General features: G+C 40.7%; 1 protein-coding gene across 3 annotated transcripts in view; it reads left to right on the top strand.

The window, feature by feature from the left end:
- LOC111234822 (NT-3 growth factor receptor-like) overlaps window positions 1-23,323 on the top strand; it is a 188,713-nt gene that overhangs the window by 105,191 nt on the left and 60,199 nt on the right. For all 3 annotated transcript variants that reach the window (XM_022762999.1, XM_022762998.1, XM_022762997.1), the window contains exons 8-12: window positions 3,143-3,255; window positions 3,569-3,752; window positions 8,097-8,120; window positions 8,962-9,008; window positions 15,107-15,209. In XM_022762999.1, the coding sequence (XP_022618720.1) occupies window positions 3,143-3,255; window positions 3,569-3,752; window positions 8,097-8,120; window positions 8,962-9,008; window positions 15,107-15,209 (471 nt within the window). The remainder of the gene's footprint in view (window positions 1-3,142; window positions 3,256-3,568; window positions 3,753-8,096; window positions 8,121-8,961; window positions 9,009-15,106; window positions 15,210-23,323) is intronic.

Genomic DNA, 23,323 nt, shown 5'->3' with positions numbered 1-23,323 from the left:
CGGGGCTAGTGCTAAAGAGTACTTCTTAGCACAGGAAGAATTATCTTCACTTCCCACTGTGTCTAAACACAGTGGGAGCTTCCCGCTTCATAGTGACGTGTCCCGCTAGAACTCCGCCTATGTTTGCTCTGTCCTCTGCAACTCCCCCAATCAGTGCGCTGGCCCTACCGGCGAGTGCAGTGCAGATCACGCCCTGTTTGAAACCCCCATTAGAGAGGTTTAGTTGAAGGTGGTGTTCCTTCATCCATGCAGATATGTCAGAGAGGCAGGCCGAGATCTGCACAGGGACAGTGGGGTCGTCTGGAGGGAACGACAGGTATAGTTTGGTGTCTACATAGCAGTGATATGAGAAGCCATGTGAGTGGATAAATTGATCCAAGGAGGTGGTGTGTATTGCAAATAGGAGGGGTTCCAGTACTGACCCTTGGGGGACTCCTGTGGGGATGGGATGGGATAATGTTGTAGCTATTGTAGATTTGTTCTTGCCATAACACAATGAAGAAGTATCCAGTGAGATACGATTCAAACCAAGAAAGCACTTTGCCTGAGATGCCCGTGGCAGAGAGTACAGACAGCAGGATGCTGTGTACAGATGGTACATTAGCTGCTCTCTTGGTTCTAAAATACACCTCCTGATGCAACTTGGACACACCTTCAGTGATGAACCTGAGGTTAAAGGGTAACTAACAATGTACTTCCCAAATACTCCTTTGCTACTGCAGCAGAAAATGGCAGTGATAAGAGATCGAACCAAAACAGTAAAGTAATGGACTGTAAAACCAAAACAATGAGCTGAGAGATGTTAAAAAGCTGTCTGGATCTGAGGGGAATTGCAGAGTTGATGATCATTCTTTGTGGATTTGTCTCTTTCAGTGACACTTGTCACATTAAACACAGTCAGTTGATCTTTCATCATAAAAATATTGATCATAGCCTCTTTTAAAAGGTCCATATTGTATAAGGGTAGATGTCCATGTGTTTGATTATAAAGCGGGTCTAGGTTCTATATTAATACTGTGAAAGTAACAAAGCCTCAGTCCACAGAAAAATGCACACTGCCTGTATTCAGAAACTGAGCCTTTAAATCAGAACTTTCTGATGTCACAACAAAGCAGTCACCACTCTCAGCCACGTCCCAAGCCCCACCCACCTGGACCCAACATCCAACCATGCAGGATTTGGTTTCTCTGAGATGTAAAACTACACTCAGATGGTTTTTGGTTCTTACAACAACAAATATCTTTTTATGGATCAACACTTAAAATAAAACACAAGTATAAAATATGGAGCCTTAAGAAAAGGAAAATTGTCAGTTGTCATTTCGACTAAGACTTTAACATTATGGGATGGACTGAACACTACAGTGTTAGCATAGCTTTAATAGTATTTTACTGGAGATATTTTCATGGAGCTGCTTTTACTCTGTCAGACATGCAGCACATTGTTAAATGTAGATGTAGTGTGTGTGTGTGTGTGTGTGTGTGTGTGTGTGTGTGTGTGTGTGTGTGTGTGTGTGTGTGTGTGTGTGTGTTGTGTGACTAATACCAGCAGCCTCTGTCTGTGGTGCTGGGTTGAATTTCTCACACTCAGCTGTGGTAACACAATGACTCTGTTGCAACAAACAGCAAATAGTGTTTGCAGTCAGACACAGTTTTGTCAGTCAACAGGGAAACAGGAGAACAGGAACACACACACACACACACACACACACACACACACACACACACACACACACAGATCAAGTGGAACAGACTGTGATGAGACCTGCATATTAAAATGGTAATGGAGGTCTCTGTGTTTTCTCTTTGTGCTGCAACACTGCAGAAAGTATAATGACACACAGTATGAGCTTTACCGTAGAGTAGCTACATGTGACAGTGTGATACAATTAAGTTCTTTAATGTCGTCCTGTGTTTCATAGACAAAGCTCATGTCTGTTAGATAACAGGACTCACACCCAGGCAGGCTGATGCACTGAAGTGGCTGTAATGGATGAAAACACAAGTAGGCGGGCAGGCCGGCAGGCAGGCAGGCAGGCAGGCAGGCCGGCAGGCAGGCAGGCAGGCNATTTTGAGCGCACCTCAGCTCCTTTACACACATGCTTCTCTGTCAGTAGCTAATTTCTCTCCATCCTTGAGTTTCCTGATTTTTAGTTTTGTTGAAGCCTGAAATTCTCTGGCCTCCAGTCAGGCATGCAGGCAGGCAGGCAGGCAGGCAGACAGGCAGGCAGGCAGGCAGGCAGGCAGGCCGGCAGGCCGGCGGGCAGGCGGGCAGGGCAGGGCAGGGCAGGGCAGGCAGAATATGTTACAGAAATGCAGGTAGCATGCACACAAACAGATGAACCGACAAAGAGCTGGTGACAAAGGCAAGTTTATACTGACTCTAGGTAATGAACTATATGGGAACAGGTGTGTAAGGGGGTGGGGATGCTCAGGTGAGTGCAGGTAAGAAACAGGTGAGCAGGTGGGTAACGAGACAGGAAAAAAGACCAGCGACATTTGGCTCTGATTTCACCAAGCTGTGTCAGACTGGTCTGTAGTGTTGCTCCAGTCTTCATGTTGCTCACAGATCAGTCTGATGTTTGTCAGACTGTTTCACTCAAATAAAGACTGACTCATTTTAAGATAAAAACATTAGACACCTTACCCCCAGGCTAACTCAGGTCTAAAACCAATGTTACCATGGTAACATGGTAATCAGTGACACCTGCGCTGACCAGTAGCACCCAACAACAAGAAACAGGACCACATGGCATTATTATGGAGAGAGAGAAGAGAAAGAGTTTTTAGAGACCAAATAGTATTTTTCTTTTTATTGTTTCACTCTTCAAGTAAAAGGTCGGTCTTTTTTTCATATTGAAAAAACTCTTAATTTATCCAGAATTCATTGTACCACAGTCTGGATTAAGATAGTCAAGAACTAAACTGCTTTGTACAACAGATGAACTTAGACTCAGTCTATCTGAGGTCTGACTATCTGTTATATGTAAAGCCACAGTCACAGTCTGTCTTTGTGAAACCAGCCCCTGGTGGTCGGATGGTGTGGGGAGGTGAAGGGAGAAACACAGGAAGCGGGAAGTGAGCAGGGGCTGATGGGAAATGAGGATCAGACTGTGACAGTGTCCTTCTCTCTGTCTCTTCAGTTCCTCCCTCCATCGTGAAGCTGAAGGAGCCAGAACGCCGCCATGACACCTGCATAGAGTTTACTGTACGAGGTTCACCCCACCCAACCTTACGATGGTTCTACAAAGACAAGGTGCGTGTCATTCATATGTCAGTATCAACAGTATATTCACTCACAAGAGTGGAGTTTATAGTGTTTTAAAAATATGTGTAATTCTTAAACAAAACTAAAATAAGTTTGACTTTTACTGATTCAGATCAGTGTGAGTCAGCTTTCTTTGATACTGCCTGTATGTATCTGGGTTTAGGAGGCTGTTAAAACTATGTGCCATGTTTTCTGTGTGGTACTTTGAAAGATACAAATATTGGTTTCTATTGATTTGATACTGTCTGATAAGGGTTTCATCATGATGTCACTGTTCACTCGTCCCTCTTCTCTCACGCAGGAAATCTCCCACACCGAGTATGTACGTCCTGATATGGATATTTACCAGGACTACATAGAAGGCTGCTTGACCTTTAAAAACCCAACACACCACAACAACGGGAACTACACTTTAGAGGCCAGCAACTACCTGGGTCTAGCCACTAGCACTGTGTATGGCCATTTCCTCAACAAGCCATTTGATGGTAAGTTGGGACATTGAGGGTCATGATGAGGTCAGGTCAAAACAGCAACAGAACAGAAATAAAACCATCAATAAAATGTACCAGTCCTGGTGTGATTACTGCTCTCACCATCCTAACAACTGTTCACAGTATGGGTCTGTGTCTGACCTGTGCACAGGTGGCTGTATAACATAAAGTCACCGTGTAAAGTGACAGACATCCATGTTACAGTGTGCCTTCCCACATCCTGTCCAATCAGCTTTCACTTTTCACTTTGTCATTATGGGGTATTGAGTATGGACTTAAGTGAAGAGGTCTGAAGACTTTCTGAAATCTCTCCTGTAATATACACGGCTTTAAAAAGATACAACTAACTGAGTTTTTTTTCTGGTAGAAAAAAAATGCACAGTTAATATTCTCCTTAAAAGATGATTTAAAAACCTAAACGAATTACGCATTATACAAGGACTATCAAGGGGGTAATCTTTTTCTCCAGGGTGAAAGGAAACCCAGAATAGTGCAGGTGTGTGATTCAGTGAACTGAAAGCTATGAAATGAATGTATTGGAGTAGAAGGTATAATATTTCCCTCTGAAATGTAGGAGTGGAAGTGTAAAATAGCATGAAATGGAAATGCTTAAGTAAAGTACCCCAAAACTGTACTTAAATACAGTACTACTATTACTGCAGTACTGCTGTTACTGAGCCATTAACACACAAACTCCTGAATTCTTGAGTTAAAACAAAGGGACTGTCTATTATAGAAGCTAATATCAAAAAGGTAATGACTCACTAAACCACCACAGACACACAAAGACATAAAATAATAAACTCTATATTGATGTCATAACATATCTCTTACTTGACACAATCTAATTCAGTAACTCTGAAAATAAGTATATATATATATATATATATAAGTATAGTGTATTAAACAAGCTAGATAGTTAGCTACTGCTACTTACATTTACATACAGTGTCTGTGCGACACACGGGAAAGGAGCCACTCCTGGAGTGAGGCAGGCAGATGAGACGTCAATAAATGGCACAGTCCACTTTAGGGGTGTCTGAAATCGAATCACAAGATTCTTCCAGACATGAAAATGAGATGTATATTGTAATATTCACAATTGCAGAAGGATATATGTTTCAACCCCCCAAAACTGTTGCTTTTACCTCTTTCGGTGGGGTCCAAGTCTTAATCAGGAACCTAAGCCTGCTCACCAGTCTCCTGTCTACCCTCTGTGGTGGAGCAGTTTATAGTCTTGTAGCGTACATACGTGGCCTGGCATCAGTCACAAGCCCTTAAGGAAGTTCATTATAAGGACATGCAGAGTTACGGACCCGCAATTGACACTTTGCGACTCTTCCCACCATCAAACTATCACATTGATAGGAAACAGAGACAAAGGACCCTTCTCCTACAAACAGACCATGCTTTTAGCATGAACGACACAGAACCAGACCAAAGGTCAAAGGGTCAGCTCCAGAGGATCAACCAATGGACACCAGGCAACTGGAGAATATAGGCAAAATCTCCAGTTTGTAACAATAAGAACTCGTGTTCTAATGATATTTGATTGTTTCTTGTATAGGACAAGTAACAACAAAAGGACTGATTAACACTAAGGTGTGAATCCTGGCCTCTCTGTGCCAAGCATGAGCACACACACAGGCGCACACCAACACACAGCACACACCAACCTCTTCCTCTGCCCTCTCTAGATAAAGATCATAAAACTACAACCACATTCCAATCCTGGGTAGTGACCAGCAGAATCTCTTTCACAGACACAATGTCTGAGAGAGAATGTAAAATTAAATTATCTAGCTGTTCTGTAAACTCATGAGATGTTCTTATGCAATAGTTTTTAATCCCAAAACTTCTATCCCATAGAATGTTTGAAATGTAACATGTAGATTTTAAGACAATGTCCTTCCTGTGACCATACACTGTCAGCATCCTTCACAGCGAGGTAACACACACTGCGGCTAGGACATCTGCATGCCGCATTTAATGTTCATGAGATATTTTGATTGATTACAGTCACAAAGACGCCCTGCTGTGTAGATCCCACATTTATAGGACTAGTTAGCTCTTGGTTTTATATGGCTGTGTGTGTTGATCAGTTAACCACTGTGTTATCATGATTAATTCCAAGGATTTGCAAAGGGGAATAGTATGATGGAAAATCAACACGTTCCTATTACTCCTCTGTCTCGTGTTCCATTATTAGTTGCATAGTTTAGGGTTTTCTGTTGTATTTTACTTAATGGTTTTGTGGGTCTATGGGTGGATAGACGGATGTGCAAACTTATAAGTAGCTCTAGATGTTAAATTATTCCATAAGTCAGTGGAAAATTGTACTTCTTCTCCACTGCAGTAATCACAGGAAGAAGACGACGGTGATGCCCCTGAAAACATGCGCCAGCCCCCAGGAAGGATACAACAGTCCGTTGAACAAGTCACGAATGGTCAGAAAATCAGTTCAGAAACGGCCCACGAAGAGAACCGAAGAGAAAGAAAAGTCAGAAGAAACTCCAGAATGGAACAAGAAGATGCGAGAAGCGAAAACCGAATGCAGAAACTAGAAGCTGAGACTTTTGGCTCAAGCTCAGAGTCGGTCCGTGCTTCAAGCCGGCTCTGTAGCCATGGAAACTCTTATCTCTAAGCTGCTAGCCACAAACTCATGGCTCTTAGTCATTTTTGTCTACATGCACAATCTTTTATTTTTTATAAGCCAGTCAAGACCAACTGAAACCAAAGCAACAGAAGAGCCTCAGAGTAATTTTGTAACTTTTAATCATCAATCAAGTTTTCCTTTTTGAAGATTTTGACAACTTTAGAGTCATCTGGTCAACGCCAGTCTCCTCTAAAGTTATCCAGCCAAAGTGAAGAGCATTAGAGTTTATTTCGCATCAACCCGCAAGAGACACCAGCAGAGACACCTCTGCACGACCGCCTGCAGAGAAGCCGAGCAGAAATCAAGAGTGCCCGAGACAGAAAGTCTCCTGGCAAACTCCACCAGAGCTGAACCGCTGAGACACCGGCAGAATCCGTCATCGTGATAACGGGACACGGCCTCCAGGAGAATCCACCTAGATCTCGCGTCTCCGGGGTTACCACGGTAACCACAGCCACCTGGGTTCCAGCCGAGGGTCTTCAGCTACAGCACAGCTCACAGTAGGCCGGTCTTAACACTCTGCTCATGACTGGGTTGATGTCGAAATATAGCAATATTTAATCATAAAACCTAATTCGTAGGTGTAGTATCATTAGCTGTATAGCCATAGTGTATAGCCATAACATATTCTCTCCCTCCATTGCCAACTCATCACACTGCTCATTTCATTATTATTTTCATCTTTATGATTATTACACCTTGCATTTACTCTGTAGATAGCAGTTTAGTTAATAAACTCTTTTATTTACACCCAGTTGTTGCCCTGTCGTGTTCTTTTGACGTAGAGACTGGAGATCCATTGAAACGAGAAGTCATGGCTTCCGATATGAGATTGATAAATTTTGCAATGAAGTAACTCATTGTTGTCCTCCCTGAGGACTGGTGCCCCATTTCAACGAGAGTAAATTCTAAAATATGGCGTTAACGCTACAGTCTGGACAGAGGAGGTTCAGTGAAATGTGAATGTAACAGTTCTAATAAGCTCTGATAGCTTCCTCTGCACTGTCAGAACTGTTTGCGTTAGGTCAGTGGTGCAGATCCTCATGTCACAAGTCCATCAATGTTGAACTGAGTGAAAGATCTGCATGACTTTACTTTATCCATTAACACACAACTAAAAACATGTACTACAAGGAGAGCACGCGACTGCTGTCATCTCCTCTCAGCGCAGTCCTCCCAGGTATTAACCTCATTAGATGATTCTGTAGCGAACAAGTTCAAGTCAGTGTTCAGTGTTAGTGCTGGATGTGGTTATGTAGCCAGTTGGATAGTAACAGATGATCGCTTAACTAAGTGTTTTAGTTACTAACCCTGACCACACCTTAACCATAGAAATAACTGTTAATAAAGAAATTCATTGACTCTGACCTGGAGCTGCTCCGGTCCATCCCTGAGGGTGACACGGAGTCACGGTGCTCTGCTCCTACAGGAAGTCATGTCATCCTCTCATCAGCAGCCCCGGATGTTGATGGTGAACTGAAGCTTATATTTAGTCGGGGTGTAAATGAAGAGGCTGTATTTAGACAGGAGGTGATGATGTCGTTAACATCCCCTCCCGTCCTCTGTTTACAGTCTCACACCTGCTCTCTTCTCTTTCTCCTGTTCACTCAAACATGTTTGTAATCTACTGAACCTTGTCTATACGGTCTGTCTGACAGTATCTTCTCTGTGTTCTTCCACAGATCCAGAGTCAGACTATGATTACGGTACGTGTGCTTTCATTATATAATGATGATCTTGATTCTCAGGATTGTGAATAAGGAGTTAGCTCCTCATCATGATGATCATTATGTTAAAGGTTCACGCTGACTTAAATCTAATACGATTAGCTTGTGTTCACAGTGTCATATATTCTCATCAGAGAACATGACTGAAGACTAATGAGCTGACCTGTTGCTGAAGCAGCATTCAGTCAGATTGTGTTGTGGTAGGAGAGGAGGAGAACAGGAGTGACGAAAATATAACCCATGAATCAAACAATTCTCAGGACAATAAAACACATTTGGGCCTTCAGGCTTCTGTATTATGTACTGACTCCGCGAGTGTGTTAGAGAGAAGATTTTTTAGGAACCTGGTATTTTGTGTCTGTATATATATGGGGGAGATAATTCCAGTTCCTGTTCTTCTACCACATGGTACTGACTCAACTGTACTTGACTCAACTCACTTTTGGTACCAGGTGCTTCTTTTCCACTGCAGACAGCCACCCTTACTATATAGACTTTACTACAGTGGCCCTGCTGATAACACTGATCTTCTAATAGTTCAGCTCTAGTCTCATTAAAAACGTACTCCATGATCCTTACATGGATTATATTTATTTATTATCTATTGCTGGACATATCATTATTATTACTATTATTTCATGACTTTGAGCTCCATGTTGTGTGTGTTTGACCTTGTGTCTGCAGCTCAGTGTTATATCACTAATGTCAGTAGCTGTGTGGTTTATTGTGATGTCTGTGCCGTCTCCCTGCAGAAGCAGCAGGGCAGTCAATTGTTGTGATTTTAAAATCCTCTCTGTATCTCCTTGTGTTTTCCTTGCAGTTACTCCGACTGCAGAGACTCACAAACCTGAGGAAGACACTTTTGGGGTAGGTGACTGGAATATTAAACACGTTTAGTGTTTGTCTCGTGTTTCTTCCATTTTCCCCAGACACATAGGTAGAGAAACAGAGATCAAACACTAAAGCTTGTAATTACAACAGAGTATTAGGGCCAGATTGAAGAAAAAAATAAATAAATCTGATATTTCGAGAATCAAAAATTTTAAATGTCAAGAGAAAAAAAAACATAATTTTTAGGAATATTACATCAACCAATGAAACAGGTGAAAGGACAGTCAGTGTCAGTGTCAGCCTGCTTCTGGCAGCTGCTGTTTGTCTAACAATAGAATAGACTAGAATAGAGTTTCTTCACAGTCTTTTCAGCGTCCTGATGCTGCTGCTGCTGATGATGATGATAATGATGATGATGATGAAACCTAAAGTACAACTTTACACGATGCTCCACATTCCTCATTTTAAAGCTTCTGATATTTCCCCTCTAAAACAACATGATACCTAAAATGATCACTTTGTTATCATTATATTTTGACTTTTTTCTCAAAATTTCAGATTTCTTTCCCGTCGTACATAATATAGCCAGGGCTGAACAGCTAAACTAACGAAAAATTTCTGAGCTCAGTTTTCTAAACAAAATTGTGACTGTGATTTTGTGTTGGTAATCTAGATTGTATGAAATAGGTGACATTTGAGCCAGGAGTAATCATACAGTTTCCTTGTGTCTACATGAGAAGAAATGATGATTGTTGTTGAGGGTTTGTCAGGGTTGTGTTTTAAACAAAAGTGTCAGTAAACCTGTTTTAGCTAGAACCAGTTTAGATCAATATTATATTATATTGTTCAGTTTTTAAGTTGACAGTTGACATCTTTTCAAACATCAAAATTTAAGTTGTGCTTGTTTCTGGAGGAGCTCATCTCACTGAGCAGAGCTTCAGTCCTTCACTTCAATCAGTAACCCATGATGAACTCAGTACGCTGACAGAGTGGAGATGCTTTGTGGAGTCCTACAACCTGACCAGTCAGAAGCTAATTTTAACCTCAGACTGTTTTGTGAGTACGACCCCTGGTACAGACTTCAGAGGTTTAGTATGTTCACCTTATCATCATCCACATGATGTTTTTATATAATACAGACATATGATGAGTGAAATAATCATCAACACCATGACTGAGTGTTTCCACCTTGAACTGCAGTGAGCCAATGACAGTCTCATAAAAACAGATTCAGACAGCCAGGGTTTCATACGTCACAAACCTAAGGAACCAATCCTGTCAACCTGTGGTGACGGGGGGCGGGGCTAAATAAACCTGAAACCTTGTCAGTACACAGAGAGAGAGTTAGCATTAGCACAGCCACTAACACTGTGTTAGCCACTGCCAGTTACAAGCTAACAAACAACATAAACAAATAAAAGATGCTAACTGCGCTAACCGTTCTGATCCGTCTGCTAGTCTCTGGTTCTGGTCTCAGACTCCTCATCTGAGTCTGGGTCTGACTGAGGCTCAAACATGTGGCTGAGTCTCTCTGATGTTTCCTCCTCTAACCATCTTGATACTCTCTGCTCTTTCACCTGTCCACCAGGAAGTAAGTTTCAGAACCAGTTTGGGATTTTTTTTCCCTCACTTTTTTAGTGAGAAAACCATGTCAAACTAAATATGAATCATAGCAGAGGATTACGAGAGTTTAAAACATTTCTGGAGAAAAACTATAATATGTGGTTCAACCAGTTTACATGACAATGTCAACGAGCCACAGTTAAATATACCAGTGACAGTTGTCACTTTATTCAACAAACAAAGTCACAAACAAAACTTTCTCACAGCTGTTTATGACAGTTAAAATTTATACTCCTTTAAATTCTAATGTTGAAACAAATTAATAATAACTGTACAACTGATTACAACCCTCACTCTGTGTGTGTGTGTGTGTGTGTGTGTGTGTGTGTCCTTGCTGCAAGACACAGTATAAGAATATTGTAGTAGTTGTAATAATGATAATACATCTTCCTCTTGCTAAGTAAGTAGTTTTACACTCAACATGTCCTCCAACCTAAACAACACAACAGGTCGTTTGTCCCTAACCTTGGATATGACCCATAAGAGCAGCAGGTGTACATGACCTTCATTGTCACGGTAACAACAATAAACAGTTATGGTAAAGACACAGTCACAGATTTAATCACAAAAATGTCTTGGTTGTCAGGTCAGGTAAAAATAAGTACTTCCTTTTGGTTAGAGGACCCTTGTCGTCATAGTAACAACAGTAAACACACAGTTGAGGTTGTGGAGCATTCATGGATAAAACAGACAACAATATTGGCTTGAAACCAAACTCTCTACAGCTGCTACAGGACAGGACAGTCACATTAGTTAAAATTATTATTATTGAAACAGTTTTAATGGAAGAATTAAGTTGATCTGTCTGTCTGTCTGTCTGTCTGTCTGTCTGTCTGTCTGTCTGTCTGTAAACTCTGAGAGAATCCATCAACCTAATGAGTGTTATATTAAAGTACCAGTGATCTGCAAAGGGAGAAAGAAGAAGAAATGTAACAAAGGAGAAGAAAAAAGTTTAGTTGAAACTGAGGGTGCTATTTTAATCCAGCCTTTTCTTCTCCTCTGTTCACTCTCAGCCATTTTCCTCTATCTGAAACACCCTGGTGGTTACTGAGCCTGAGAGCTGGTTAGAAATGTAATTGAGTCCATCTTTTTTCTGTAATTGACTGGGAACAGATAACCGTCAAAGCTGAGGCTGGCTAAGTGTATGTGTGTGTGCTCTTTTGTCTTCCACGTATTTCTTAGTTGAAGCTTTGTCTATGGGGGGCCATGAGGGACATGATTCAGAATCACCAAAAAGCTTTAACACACAACTGAAAAGGTGTCCCCATACACATACTAGTAAAATGTGCTGAAATGCTCCCTGATAATATTGTTTTTGGGCAAGAGTATTTCAGTTAACATCAAGTGGAGGCCCTCTGTGACATCACACATTGGTTTGTGAACTGATGTTTTGTTGCCATGAGTTTTACATTTTGGATGTCACCCTCTTTGTCTTTTGGAGCCAGAAGAAACAATATTAGAAGATGTTGTTGTTTGATGTTTGTTAGCTTGTAACTGGCAGTGGCTGACACAGTGTTAATGTTTGTGCTAATGCTAACTCTCTCTCTCTGTACTGACAAGGTTTCAGGTTTATTTAGTCCCGCCCCCCGCCCCCACAAGTTGACAGGATTGGTTCCTTAGGTTTGTGACATATGAAACCCTGGCTGTCTGAATCTGTGTTTATGAGACTGTCATTGGTTCACTGCAGTTCAAGGTGGAAACACTCAGTCATGGTGTTGATGATTATTTCTCTCATCATATGTCTGTATTATATAAAAATCATATGGATGTTAACGAGGTTAAACACTTGACTTTCATCAGAGGGTCTTTAACACACTGTTATGATATGAAAGAAAGTCATGTTGGACAGAACCAACAACATACTTAGAATTCTCAGCAGTGGCAGGGCCTCAAAATGTAAGGTTTGTTGTGTGGTTCTAGAGGAAAGGAAGGTCATAGATTAATTAGTAAATCAAGTACATCAATCCCCTGAGGAGCATAAATGTGCAAATGTAAAACTTTTCTGCCCATAAGTTTCAACATTTCTTAAGTACATGAGGCATTAAAAAAGTCTCTTAAATGGATGTATTTATTCAGGAACCCCTTCCCCCCCCCCCCCCCACACACACACACACACACACACACACACACACACACACACACATGAAACAGTATAGAATCTGCTCAACAGTTCCCTCCCCCTCTTATAAACTAAACTGCAATGAGGACAAGGTCATAGTTGGTGTTTTCCTACTGGAATTTGTGATTCCAGTAGGAACAATTTACAATTAGAATGACACTCAGTGGAGTGCATACCTCCACCACCAGGTCTGGATTATTATCTGGATCTGGGTCTACAACAAACTGTGCCAATTCATAGATCTCAACCCCATGAATATGTCTGATTTTTTACATCAAGATCCAAACATTATCTCTGGAGACATTAACAAAAATGCAGAGAAATGGCTTATTTCACAATGATAGGGAAAGTGATTTAAAAAAAATTCCTGGCTCTGCCCTTTTAATTGAATCAGCACTAAAATTTTATATATCCATGATCCATCCCTCCTCCAAGTTTGGTGCAAATTGGTTCAATAGTTTTTGTGTAAACCTGCTGACAAACAAACAAACAAAAACAGAAACATACACAGGCATATACAGGTGCTGAAAGCAGCGGTGAATGGGGCCTTGCACTTTGAGCCTGTGGAGGCAGCCGTGGTGTTAACGTAAGTTGTATGACATGGCTCTGAATTTTTATGATCAGTGGATACAGAACTAATTAATCAAATATCCCTTATTGTGTTGTGTATGTACTGTTTCAAAGCAAAACATCAAAATTCGCCACACTGCCACCACAGACATGCTGTTCAATGAAAACTCTCAATTTTCACAACAAAGCATTATCAAAGTCTGAAGCATTTTCTGACCAAGTTGGAGATAGTTGTGGTCAACTCACTTGGAGGAGCACATCAAATTTAAAACATGACCTTAAAACATTTCCTGTTGTCATTAGGTGGCCTCATGATTATAACTAGATATTGACATGTAGATGTCTTCAGACCAGCTGTCTTATCAAATCAGTGAACTTTGGGGCAGATTGGACAACGTGTATTTGAGTACGACAACTTCCTTTTTCATGATGAAACTTACAGTTCAGCATGTTGACGGTCATTACACTTCACTGACCAAGTTGATCTGGTTAAATCTTTAGGATGAGTTTGTTAAGGACCAAAGCCAAAATCCAAAATGGCTGACTTCCTGTCTGCTGAAACTTTTGAAAAGAATATTTAGTTTGTCCAGAATGATAAGAGCAATGATCCCACTAAATTTCAGGAATATCCAAGCAACTTTATCCCAACATAGCCCTGCGTTTGGGGGGCACTATGAAGCCCGCTGGCCATGCTGAAACATGATTGGGTAGGAATCATGTTTCTGTGAAAATGCAGAGGCCAGATGAATAAAACTCAGATTCATGACTAAAACTATGTGTACGCACAAAACCAGAAATATTCACACCCATTCTTTTCATCAGAATTATGAAGCCGTGCCTTCGCATGGTTCTGCTTTAGAAATCTCACTCATTGAGAAACTGGGCGCATGTGCAAGAGCGTCATTTCCAAAAAGCACTGTCTGTGCCGCAAGTGATCAGACACAGAGAAGAAAGACGAGAAAGAAGAATATCTGAGGTCACAGCATGCATCAGTTTACTGTGGTACAGTCACTCTAATGTAAAGTCCTGTTTCACTGTGGACTTCATGTATTGGGACTAGAGTCTTAATGAGGCTCCACAGGCTCAAACACAATTTCTGTTTGTGAAATGTAAAATTGTTCTTGCTGTGTAAACTTATAATGATGATAATGAACGAAGCTCCGTGCAGTTGTTTATTTTATTTTATGTTAAATCACGTTTCTTGTCCTATTTTGTATTTTCACTGTGACCTGGATCACTTTGGAGAACTGTGTGTTAACATGGTCAAAGGAATGTGTGAGGTGACACAGTCTGTGTTTATAAAGAAGGCCCCTGTTCTCACAACCAAAGGTGCAAAGGTGCGATGCCCCTGGTGCTCACACCCTAATTATAATTTCAACAAAATCAACAGTTGCTAGGGACCGTTGGTGCTTGAGCCCTAAGATCTCAGACTCTGACTCAGTACGATCTTCACTCTGGACAGTCTGTCGTCTAAAGTTACAACAACCCTTATGAAATTATAAATTATGTAAATCCCATTTCATTGATCATGAAATATTTCATATTCAAATTTACAATTTGACCTGTGCATGACATTGTTGCCAGAAGAAAAAGCAGGGCATCACTAAACATTATGTTTCTTCTGAGGACCACAAATATTCACAGAACCAGGAAGTTTGGTGGGAATATCTTACTCTGGACCACAGGGATCCAAACCAGCCAACATAACTAACACTAAAGCCTGCTGAGGTCCCTGCTTCTTTAATCCTGAAAGTGGTTGTCACTTACTTCATGTTATATAAGCACAGAAGCTGAGCAACTGTGATGCTTTGCCTGATTCCAGGTCTCCATAGCAGTGTGCCTGGCAGGGTTTGCCTGTGTGATGCTGGTGGTTCTCTTCCTTCTCATCAACAAGTATGGACGACGCTCTAAGTTTGGCATGAAAGGTAAGAAACCAGTAAATCTAAAAAGATCTGAAATATCAGAGACTCACGAGAGCTTTCATTTCTGTGTACCTTTGTGTTTTGTCTAGTGTTTTTTACAGTATCAGAGTCAGAACAGCATCAAGTTCTGCCTGTTCTTTTGTGGAGTGTCCATGGGTGTTTTTTTTTGTTTGTTTGTTTTGTTTTGCTATGAATTGTCTTATTTTTACTGCCTGCACATTCTTAGACATGCTCTGCATCATGTGCCTGTCCAGAATTACACACAGAGACACCTGACATAGGGTATCTTCCTTGCACATGATATACTTCCTCTTGATTGAAATGACTCAAATAGTTCACACTAGTATTTGGTTTATCTCACTCCATTAACTTCCACTATACACTATTCTACAATAATAGTATGTTTAAATGCTGTACATTTCCTTAACCATGCTGTAATGATGAGTGCTGCTCACAGGGAAAACATACAGTATTATCATTATAGATACTGTAGGTCTGTCTGCAGTTTCTCCTCAACCATCAGCTCTGAACCCCCTTCAACTGAATTTACCTTTTTCTGTCTTTTTTCTGTCTCTACAATAACCTTGGACCAACATTTACTTGCTTGAGCTCAGAATAATCCAGTGTGGCAGCAAAGCCTCTGAATCAGACACCGATTGGCTGTGATGGCACCACAGGAGCCAATAAGAGTGTCCGATTCAGAAACGTGACTCTAGACGTCACCAACAAAGATGGCAGATGAGAATCAATCCATATACATACAGCAAAAAGCAATGAGCCAGGACCATAGACTGTAAATAAAGATGGACGTAGCCTCTGTGACGTCACCCACAAGTTTCTGAAGAGTGGTGTTAAAGTTCAGAGTGAGCTGCTCAACCCTCACCATCTTGGCAGTGTCTGACTCCGCCCCTAACTCCCATCTAATCCAAAAATGTCACTCAAAGAGGCCACACAGTCAATTCTTCATAACTCTAAGCCATAATAAAATGTAAGCAGGTGAGTTATATAAACAGTTGTCATGAAGAAGGAAATTAGCTTTACAGACCAAAATTGTTTTTGTACCATAAACATGTTTATTTCTGTTGTAAAGTTGGACATTTTAACATGGGAGTCTATGGGGATTGACTCAGTGTTGGAGCCAGACTCTAGTGGTCATTAGAGGAACTGCAGGTTTTGGTTCTTCAGTGTTGGCTAAATTTTTCAGCCCTGGAGTTTGATGCTTGGTGCAGACACAGAACAGAACTAATGTTGGGTAGAATGAGGCCTTGTTTAGACCAATGTTAGCTCAGCCCCCTCAGTCACAGAGTGCTGAAACAGAGGGTTCCACCAAAACTGTTTTTGTACCAGGCTGTAAACATCTTTATTCCTGCTGTAAAGTTGGACATTTTAACATGGGAGTCTATGGGGATTGACTAACTGTTAGAGGCAGAATAGTGGTCATTACAGGAACCGCGGGTTTTGGTACTACAGTTTTTAATTCAATTTTCAGCATTGGAGGTTGATGCTTGGCAGTGAAACAGGTGAAACTGTCCATATCTTTTCCAACTTTATGAATCAGTGTAAGGACAGTGGGCCACAGGACAAAGAGGGGCTTGTTGTGAAGCACTGATTCTCTAGTTTAGCAGAAAATTTTTTGTCTGTCCCTGAAACCTTTGAGGAGTAACTATGCTCTGACAACATGATATTTGTGAGCTTTTACACTCCTGTGGGCTTCAGAGAGTTAATCAGGCTCAGAGTGACTTGAATGAAGCTTAAAGGTGAGACTGGAGCTGTCATGCGTAGACAAGTGGTCTGAATGGACAGAGGGGTAATGTCAGGAAGAGAAGGTTACAGGATATTTAAGAGATATAAAGACATAATGAAGGGAGGGAGTGGCTGAGGATCAGAGGATGGGCAGAGATGTTTTCAGTCAGGAAAATACCAGACTGTTCTGCTTTCACTGGTTGTTGCTCTACCACAGAAATAGGCCCACAATGAATTACAGTAGAGAAAAGAATATTATCTGACCTACAGCTTAGTGATTACATGTTCCTGACCAGGAGCAGCCATTTGTGACTCTTCCCTGTCTACAACAACATTGTGAGAGAGCTGTAGACTCTCTCAGCAAGGAGGTTGAGGTGGAAGATTTTACTGGCAGTAGGTCACTGGTCATGTGACTAATTTCTGGTACAGTCACTTTAAAAAATTCAGACTCTGCTGCATCAAGTCTGACAAAGCAACTAGCCACTTGTGTCCACAGTAAATCTGATAGACCTCTGGACAAATTGTAACCCAAAGAACACTGTTCTGCTGGCCAGGTGGAGGGGGCCCTCCCCTCCTCCTCTCTGGATCAAGACAACACACCCTGTGATAACCAGTGTGAGCAATCCCAGAAGTAGTTATCATTTTTTGCTTGGATCTGGACTAATAGACCACACACCTGCCAAAATAGAGAGGTTACAAGTTTGTTAAGCACAAGTACTCTACCTCTGTAAGAACCTGAGGGAGCAGCAGTTTCTTTTTAGTTAATGATGATGGATGACTTGCTCCATATCTTCTCTCAGCCCAGCCCAACGTCCCAGAAGGCTTTATCAAACTCAAGAGGCCATCGATGCCGGCTTCCTTGCATGCTCTGCATGAAGTTCCTGCATCTGCAGACTCCTGTCCAACTGAGACCTGAGGCAGTTCACCGCAGAACCTCTGGAACAGTGTATCATCCGCCTCGTTCTCTAGTGCAGAGAAAGGAGTGAAACTCAGGAGCTCATCTTCTTATTTATCCAGGTTCTGTTTAGTCTTGCCCTGTGTTTTCTCCAGGGCAAAGAAAAATCATCTCTGTGATGTTCTGGACTGGTTCTTACCAGCTCTCCCTGTACTTTGGTGTCCAGCAGGTTGGCTAAGGCCATTTTGTTAGATTTGAGGATTTCAATGTATCCTCAATTTCCCATGGACTCACTCATTGTTTCTTGTCCCTCAACATCAGTCTCCTGATCTTTTATAGATCTGAAGACGTCCTTAAATGGTCTCAGCAGTGCCTAAGACAAGTAATATCACTCTTCCTCTGTCTGAAAGCTGTCCATAAATAACTAAGATAAAACTGAATAAAATGCCACTATTAATGCACATTTAAAAAATATTACAATGTTTTTTAAAACAGTAAAAGTAATCAAGTTTGGAGGGACCATGTGTACTGTCTGGCCTCTGCATGCGTCCTTCCAAGGCCAAGATATCCTGACCGTTAGTCCCTAGTGTGAGTCAAGCTTCAAAAACAGAGCATCATACACTTCCCATACTGCAACTTTATGGCAACTTTTTATTTGACCCTGCCTTCCAGGTAAACACAGATTACAGTTCACAGCACCACCTGCTGGTAGCAGGAAGAAGTGTAGTTTTAGTGGTACTGAGTAAGTTAGAAATGAATATGACTCTGGCTAAACAGATCTAAACATTCTCACTTGTTGCTGTTATTTATTATTCCACGGTTTAAACTCAGTGTCTGACAAAATCATTTTAAAGTCGCTGTTAGCTGGACCGGTCTCTGTGTGGGGCCACACCTTCACTCACAGTGTCGAGACACAACAACACACACGTCCACAGTCTTTGTAATGAAAGCAGATGGTACAAATATGATGCCAGCTGGTTCTGACTGTCTGTTTCCCTGCCTCTATTTGATTGGCTGTTTGCCAGATACTGTTGTGGTAATTTGCTGGTCGTTGTCGGAAGTTAGTGTCATTTAAAGAAGAGGGCAGCTTTGGTCACCATGACAGAGGTGGATTATCAACACTGTCTACTGATGAAAAACTGAAGGTTAAACTCCTCTGTGCCACCACGTGAGGGACACTGCTCGGCACTTTTTACGCCCCCTCACTGATGACAACTGTGTCAGACATTATATTTTCTGGTTGTAGGATAACTCTGAGCAGAACTCAAGAGACAGATGTGTCTGGGGTGATTCCAGACGATCCCCAAAGATTCACCGCCCAACGTAAACGCAGAGGACTTGGGTTATTGGGCTTCCACCAGGTACCAAACTACACCTGGTTTTTACATCAAAAGACATGGAAGCCAAAACAAGAGCAGATTAAGGCCACAACTGCAGAATATTTTCATTTTTAAATGGCTTTTTAAAATAAAGTGAAAGGTCTCCATCCAGGCAATTGTTTTAGCTCCGTATCAGAAACGATAGTGTGAGCCATTATAACACCACTAAGAGACCAATATACCCAGTCCCTAATTAGTGACGGACCTTTCTTTTTTTGTACTGTTATGTTTCATAGCAGATTTTATAATGTGAAAACCAAAGTGAAATATAAAATTATAGAAGTAATTTAATAATAATATCATAAATATGAACAGGTAATCTGATGCTTCAAAATATACTTTAATGTCTTGTTAGCTCTGTGTTAAAAGCTTTTCACTTGGACTTGGACACACACACACACACAAACACACACACACACACAAACACCATATCAACCATCTGTTGATTACCTCCATCTGTTCATTCAGTGGCCTAACAGCTCATAGCCAACCCACATTACTGCCTGTAGGGTGTGTGTGCACTCTCAGACACTCCCACAATGACATTTGACTCGCGGCACACACACAGATGAAGTTGGTTGATATGGAGAACTGATGCTTTTTAAAGAAGATGGAGCCAAGCTAAAATCTGGTGATTCCATTAAGTCTCCATAAATTCTGCACTTCATACTCTCTGCTCTTCTGCTGCAGGAGAAAATTACATCTCTGTTTTCTCCTCAGAAGGAAAATTGTCAACTTAATCTGAAATCTGCTTTTAGATCCAGCAGTCTTTAATGTCCAGAGAGGATGGAGAGATGTCTATCTATCTGTCCGCCAGTGTCCATCTCTCTGTCTCTTTGAAGCTTGGAGAGCATCTGTCCCCCGAACACATCAGGCTCTGCTGGTGTATATGCATTTACACTCAACAGTTAAAAACGGAAGAAGCAAGAACTTGAATGCTGAGGATTTATAGTATATGACAATTTACCACACATTTACAGTACTTGCTTTGATGAGATGTGGTTTAGGGTTTAGGTCAAGCAAGTAAGTTTGGTCTTGAGCCATTTTTTTTCTTATCCATTAGACGGCAGTCAGAACATAATCAAAGGCCCCTGATGGTACAATTGTCAGCCTTCAGGCCACCGTCATGTATGGATGGAAAAAAAGTCTTGCGGTCGTCTGTCCAGGTGTAGCAGTCTGTAACAGCTGCTCCTCTTTTTTTTGATCACGTTGTTAAACTCTGCTCCACTTTTTCAATTAAAGGCTGATGTGGCACCTGCTGCCAGTGAGTCCACACTTGAGGAACATCCAACACACAAACAATCAAACTCCTTCAGTGAATCAGCTTGTTGCTGTGACCCCACAGAGTCTCTGAGTGGTCTGGCAGAAAAGGCTCTGAGGGTTGTAGTTTCTTCTTAGATTGAATCAGTGGTCGTGTGGTCACTGCTCTTTCATCAATTAGGAGTTTTGTTGACTATTTAGATTCTTTCTGGAAAAGGAAATATTTATAAAGAAGAAACAGTTTTCATCTGGAGAGGTCAATACAGCTGCTAACAGGTCAGTACAGCTGTAGTTCATATATTAGCCTTTTAAACCTAAATTTTATATTTGTTTGTATAATATGGACAGTACACACACACTCACACACACACACACATATATATATATATATAAATATATACATATATAAAGTTTTGTGCAGATAGACTCAGTCAAAGAGGAGTTTGAAAAAGTAGGCTGGCAGAAATGTTCTATAGTTGCATGTGATGATGTTGCTCCCTACAGATACACAGGGCACAGAGGACACATACATCTGTAGGGCGCAACATCATCACATCACATCACATCACATCACTTTTTCAAACTTTAACTGAGTCTAATCTGCACAAAACTTTGCATATAGAATCACTATCACAATCAAAAATTATTAAAGGAATTTTGATGAATCACTCTCACTCTCTCACTCTCTCTTCTCGTGCCCCACTGAGAATCTGTGCAAAAGTTTGAGCCAACCGGCCACTAGTTGGCATTGTTGATGCAAAATCATCAAATATGCTGCAAGTAGATGTAATCTCAACAGAAATCTTCCAATCTGCCCCAAACTTCACAAATTTGATTAGAGTCCCTGCCTGAAGATCTATATTCCAATATTCAGTTATAGTGCCACCTACTGACAACCGGAAATTACATGTTTTATCAGAGCCGTTTCTTGCTATATGTGAAGTATGCAGATGCATAGGGTCGCCCAAACTCCAAGTCCATTATATGCTCATAAATTGAATGTAGGATATAAACAAAATTAAGATGCAATGACAGGGAAGCTGTGGCTTGTGTTTGTGGGGTAATCAAGTCAAAATCATCATTAGGGTGTCAAGCAATGACTGATGTCTGTCGACAGGTATGATGGGATGAGTGACAGCTGCATGTCACGTCAGTGAGGAGAATAAAGGTAGCGCTAGTAACAGTATAATGGCATCAAAAAGGACATATTCCTCTGGTGCAGAAAAAAGAAAAAGAAGAAAACTGAAGAAGAAAAACACTCAGGAAAAAGGTAAGGCATTTGTTAATGATGTAGATTCACTTTTGGGATGGAGGGGGGAGCTATAATGTTAGCCAGTTTTTGATCAAGTTTGCTACTTTTGTCTTGCTGGCTAGCTCAGCTAGCCTCAGCTAAATTGATAAGTTAACTAGCTCAGCTAGCTGTCTAGGATTGTTTGTATGCAAATAAACCCAACTTTATACAGTGTGTGCTTTACAAAAGGGCTCAAATAAAATTGTAATTTGAATGTACTGTGCTGTGGGACTGATTGACTGAAGTGACACCCATTGTGTCAGATTATCACAGGCTGCAGAGCATTTTGTTGAAAATAACCATATAAGACCATATCATCAGTTAGATACATTTTTCCACTTTGTAATACTCTGCAAATATAGGTAATAATATTCCCTCTATATCATATAGTGCTCATCACTAATTTACCATTGTTTTTATTACTTTAAAGAGTACAGTGTGAAGGTAAAAGCAGAAAAAGCCTGAAATTGACAACTGAAATTGGGTGCATGCTTTAAAGGGACACTGTATATAGCATGTTGCATACACACACACACACACACACACACACACACACATATATATATATATACATTTATGAATTTCTGTATCAGTGCAACATAATATGAATATTTGCTTATGATCAATTTTGCTCGGTAACCTAAGGAGCTTTGTCTTTGCAGGTGTAAAGTTGATGACACCATTGACGACTTTGCTTCTAAAACAGCCAGGAAGCAGAAGTTTTGAGGAGGATAATGAAAACATAAGACTGATCATACAGATCATAATCACAAAGTAGTGTGATCATGTTATACAGTTACATATGGTTCATTTCAAACTACAACATAAGTATTATTCTTTTGTTGTTTTGTTTTTATTATTTGCACTTTAAAATAGATGCTGGTTTATCGTATTTTTATTCTAGGTAATAGCCTATTTTATTTTCTGTTCATTTTGTGCAATGGCCTAAAACATCAGACTGTGATTATACAGATCACGATCACAGAAACAGATCTAAATGGTCCTGAAGGGGTTGTAGTGTTACATGTGAAAAGCTCCTGACTACCTGCAACATTAGTATTATTCTTACTAGTTTTTTTGTTTTTATTGTTTGCACATTATTATGGATGCTGGTTCATTGTATTTTTATTCCAAGTAGTAGCCTAATTTATTTTCTGTTCATTTGGGCAATGGCCCGACATTTATTTTTTTATTGTTTTAGGTGGGAGGGGAGATAATTATTATGTTGAGTTATGTTTCATGTTAAAGGACTTTGTTCTCAAAATTTAAAATAAACATTTTTGAGGAAAAGACTGCATCTGTTGCATTTACTGACATAGAGGAGCCTCATCATTTACATTTTATTATCATTTTCTGTAGGTTTAAATTGCTTGTCTCAACTTGAGATGTTTAATTTGAATTTGAGACAGTTTTTTTTTTACAAATCTAGCCTGTTTTCCTCTTAAAGTGTAACAGATTGATGCATCTCCACGGATCATCTTAAAGAGTTTGGAATCCCCCCATTGTAGTTTGACAAAATAGGGGCCCCCAAACAGCATCTTGCATAGGG

The sequence above is a fragment of the Seriola dumerili genome, unplaced genomic scaffold (genome assembly GCF_002260705.1).
Source record: "Seriola dumerili isolate Sdu_G_001 unplaced genomic scaffold, Sdu_1.0 BDQW01000465.1, whole genome shotgun sequence".
NCBI classification, from domain to species: domain Eukaryota; kingdom Metazoa; phylum Chordata; class Actinopteri; order Carangiformes; family Carangidae; genus Seriola; species Seriola dumerili.
Note: the sequence above shows the minus strand (reverse complement) of the source record. Positions and strands in the feature narration are given on the sequence as shown.